The following is a 4,414-nucleotide window of genomic DNA, read 5'->3' as shown; positions in this document are numbered from 1 at the left end:
TTTCGGCGAAGGTTTTGCAAATATCCTTCTTGATATTCTCGACTTGGAGTTTTCGGAATATCCCCAGACCATCATCCCTATAAAGGCCTATGAACGCTCCGTACTTTGGTTGTAAAAGTGATAACATGAAGCATACCACCAGTTCGATTCCGCACCATCGAAACTACCCATTGTTACATCGAATCCACTGTTCCCTTCTTTCTTTCACCACGCGTTTTCATCGTTTAATACAATCGTGCGTTTTGCATGAATGATGGTGTCTTTTTCATGGTCCTGAACAATATAGAGTATTGTTTGGCGAAGTCGATCGCTTTTACTAGCAGCTTTTCCGTGATCGACGGTTAGAATTCAACGATGTCAAAACTAGCTTCCTTCTTGTTTGCTTGAGAAATTCCGATACCTCTTTAGTACCTCACGAGTACTCTTCCAAAGGTTTACCCTGGTTTGGTCTACTATTGCTTTCACCAACCTTCCAAGAATGGTTTTACTGACGTGTCCTAGCTCTGATTTCGTTGGACTAATCAGTCTGCAAGCTGGTTTGTTGTCAAAATTTGGCTTGTGGTCTTTTCAGGTTAATGAGTACATTCTTTTCCGCGAGCTGTTCTATGCGGTCACTAAGGCCGATTTCCTCTGCGATCCACTTGGTATACTGGCCAGCATACACCTTACATGAAACCAAATAACATCCTGCAGTATGTGAATATCAAATTTAACCAGCCCCCTTCCATACTCAAGAACCCAGGGCAACAACAAGCGGCTTTCTGAGATATCATCCAAGAAGGAAATATTCGACAAGGCTGCGCTCGCATCAACCACGCCACACACCTGAGAGAAGGACCAGAAAACGAAATGTAATCTGGTATAATTCACCATACGGCCGAAACGTGAAAAAGAACCTAGGGAAAGATTGTTGACAGCTGCTTCACGCCAACTAGTAAGTTACACAAGATATTTAACGGAAATACGGTCAAGCTGTCGTACAGCTGCATGCCGAACATAAGAACAATCATCGAAGGAGATAACAAGTGAAAGCTTTAATGCGACGGGAACCCTGCGAAAGAGAGAGCGTGCAACTATCCGAAAGGCAAAGCATGCCCCATGGAAGGGCAGTGCCTAGCTAGAGACATTGTCTCCGCAAGATACTGTGGCTTGGTAGACAAAGGGGAAACATACGTAGGACAGCCACAGACTTTAAAGCGAGACTTGCAAACCATAAGGCCTCTTTCAAAGCGGATTCTAAGCGCAACGCTACTGAATTAAGTAAGCACGTCTGGCAGCTCAAAGACAATAGCTTAGACTATGCAATCAGGTGGAAAATCCTTTCGCGCATCGCACTACTCAAACGAAGCTATGTATCTTTTGCATGGCGGAAAAGTTTTTCATAATGTGCAAACCTCCTTAGCGAGCGTAATAAACGCAACGAGTTTGTAAGCAAATGTAAACACAGGGACAAATTCCTTTTGAATAATTTAAAGTAAATAAGCCGACGCCGTGTATCGCGCCATTCTAGCTCCACCACTGATAAGTTCAGGTCCGCCTGTATGAATAAAGCCATAAACAACAAAAGTTAACAGCGTCTTAACTCATTATTCATTCATTTATGTATTTATTTATTTTTTTTTTTACTTATTTATTTATTAGCAATATTTAAGCAGGCCACCCAATTCAGCATAGCTGGTTTAAATGGAGTCCTGACAAAAATATTAAATAATACAGAAAAATATACGATAAGCTACAATACATTACATAACAGGTTACAAAAATTTGCATGGAGCTAGTTACACAGGTATTGTTTGAGTTTAGACTTGAAAGCAGGTAGGCGCTGTTCGTTTGGCCAAGGCCACCCCAAACCACGCAGCAGCAGTCAAACAATGGAAGTATCATGGACCTATACAATGTGATACAAGCCTCCCCCGGAATGACCTTGTGCGCTTTACACAGCATACAGAGACTGAATAAAATTTGTGGGGAAATGTAATCTTGGTCATTCCAATAAGGGTTTGGATCAAGCATGACCTTAAGATACTTGAACTGATATACTCTACTTAGGGCTTTATCATATGCGGCGATGGGAAGGCTGCTTACCCTGCCAAGACGCTGATGTGTACCCACTAGCATTATTTTAGTTTTGGTGTAGTTAAGATAAGGACGGTTTCTTTCCAACCATCTGATAATGTTAATGAGATCTACAGATAAATTTAGTTTAATATCGGCCACAGAACTGCTGCTGAAAAAGAGTAGGGTGTCATCCACATAAAGCTGAATCTTACAACTGTTCACGACAAATGGTAAGTCATATGTAAGAAATGAATAGCAGGGGAGCGAGCAGGGACCCCTGAGGTACCCCGAACGCGATTGGTTGGGAGTCTGAGATGACACCATTGACAAAAACACTCTGGATCCTGCTAGTAAGATACACTTTGAACCAATTTGTAGCAGAACTAGAAAACGCTAAATCTACAAGTTTGTTTAACAGTATATCATGGTAATTAGTGTCAAATGTCTTGGAAAGGTCTAAAAAGACCATCCCAGTGAGTTGGCCCTTGTCCATGCTGTGAAAGAGCCTGTTTGTGACGTCAGTGAGGCTTCAGCCAGGGACCGGTTGATGAGGGCGGTCAGAGGCGGTCTTTGTTGCCTATCATGAAGAAAGCTGTGGTACCAATTGACTAAGTACGGATTAAGTGATAATTGTTTCAGCTTCTGCGACAAAAGATCATGCTTAACACAGTCAAAAGCTTTGCTAAAGTCCATCGTAAAGATCCTAACAGCTTTGCAATCAAAATTATCCATGTATTCACACACTTGATGTTGGATGGATATCAGAGCATTTGTGCAGTTCCCTCCTTTTCTGTAAGCGAACTGGGAGGGGCTAAGGTTAGCCTCGACGGGTTTCCTGGCGAAGTTTTCGTATACGACCTTTTCAAACGCCCTTGCGATGACAGGTGTGATGTTAATCCCTCTATAATCCTTGTCTTTCTTAGGGATGTCCATCTTCGGTAGAGGGTTTATGTTCGCTCTCTTCCATGACAGGGGCCATTCCTGTGTAGATAGAGATAGATTCCAGATTTTGTGTATTACTTGTACGAAAATTTCTGAAAAGTCTCTCCATATCCAGTGAGGTATCTCGTCAGGTTTCGTTGCAGTTTTCTTCAAATTTTCAAGGGTTCTCCATACCAACCTCTCAGATATTACTGGCACCTCCACATCCTCTGCAATATCTAAGTCAACCGGCTTCGTATAGTTGTCGTCACGGCAGAGTCGCCCGAAATACTCGTTAAGGCCGTCTAAAGATGTCTTAACCAGTGCGACCGTAGAATTGGAAACGCTACGTTGAGATTTGGAATCGACACTCGCCCACCAATCGCGACTGCCTAATATGGCAGAGGGATTCTTCCGGTTCTGGCTAATTATCTCCGAAATCCTGTGATTGATGACTTTCAAGCGCTCTTCGTTATTTGGAGTAGTAGCTATTCTCGACTTCGCCCGAAACAGAGATTTGACTAGCGGCGTCATCCATGCAGGGTCTCGTGTTGTCATTTGTACTGATCTTAGTGGCATGTGCTTGTCCATTAGTTTGTGAATTCTTTGTTCCAATCCTCCCACTGCTACGTTTACATTTGTTGCCTTAGTAACATCTCCCCAGTCCGTCTCAGCCAACTCCATGTACAGCGCCTGTTTCCGGTGTTCCTGCAATCGCGCACTTGCACTTTCCTGCGTATGGGCTTCAATTTACGGCCCGCTGGCAGCGCAAACCCATTGTGGTCTGTTTTGATAAGCATGTGAACTGGATATGCTTTTCCAAAGAGATCCGGGCGGTTGGTCAAGCAATTGTCAAGAATAGCATCGTCCCTCGTGAGGAAATCAACCAGAACGTCCCAACCAGACAAAGTCATTAGTTCTTGTAGGTTCAGTCTATTGAGATCACTGCCACATACCACAACAGTGTCAGGGTTTTTGTCCAACACAGAATCCACAAAGCTAATTAAATAGCTCATTAGATCCTCGTCACGGTAGTCATGCTTTGGAGGATTGTAAAGGCCACAAATTAGCATGCGATGCCCTGAAGACAAAGATAGAGTTAAACAAATCATTTCATAAAGTTTAGAACGATAAACGTCCAAAACCTTCAAGTTGTTCCGTAGATAGATTGCAACTCCGAAGCTGACAAGCCAGGCGCATGCTGCACTGTCCTTCCCAAAGGGTGCACCGTCCCCACCAAGAGAAACAAAAAAGGGGCTGGTTTCCAAACCAGCTCAACTAATAGCCACTGGTTTTGTTTAGGTAGAATTTGGCTAGGATCTGCAGAAATTCCTCAAGACTTCGATAATAGCCACTTACCTTGTGCGAACCAGGCATTCCTTCACATAGAATATGTTTAACACTATAAAGAGTCCCAATAGGGATAGAATTAATA

At 43.1% G+C, this 4,414-nt stretch overlaps 1 protein-coding gene across 1 annotated transcript; it reads right to left on the bottom strand.

The window, feature by feature from the left end:
* Positions 1-2,514: 2,514 nt before the first annotated feature.
* Positions 2,515-3,663, bottom strand: LOC116619713. Its single transcript, XM_032384764.2, has one exon. The coding sequence runs from the start codon at positions 3,661-3,663 to the stop codon at positions 2,515-2,517; it is 1,149 nt and encodes a 382-aa protein (XP_032240655.2).
* Between the last annotated feature and the right edge of the window lie 751 nt (positions 3,664-4,414).

This window comes from Nematostella vectensis, chromosome 6 (genome assembly GCF_932526225.1).
Source record: "Nematostella vectensis chromosome 6, jaNemVect1.1, whole genome shotgun sequence".
Taxonomy (NCBI): domain Eukaryota; kingdom Metazoa; phylum Cnidaria; class Anthozoa; order Actiniaria; family Edwardsiidae; genus Nematostella; species Nematostella vectensis.
The sequence above is the reverse complement of the archived record's forward strand: the minus strand, read 5'-3'. Positions and strand labels throughout refer to the sequence as shown.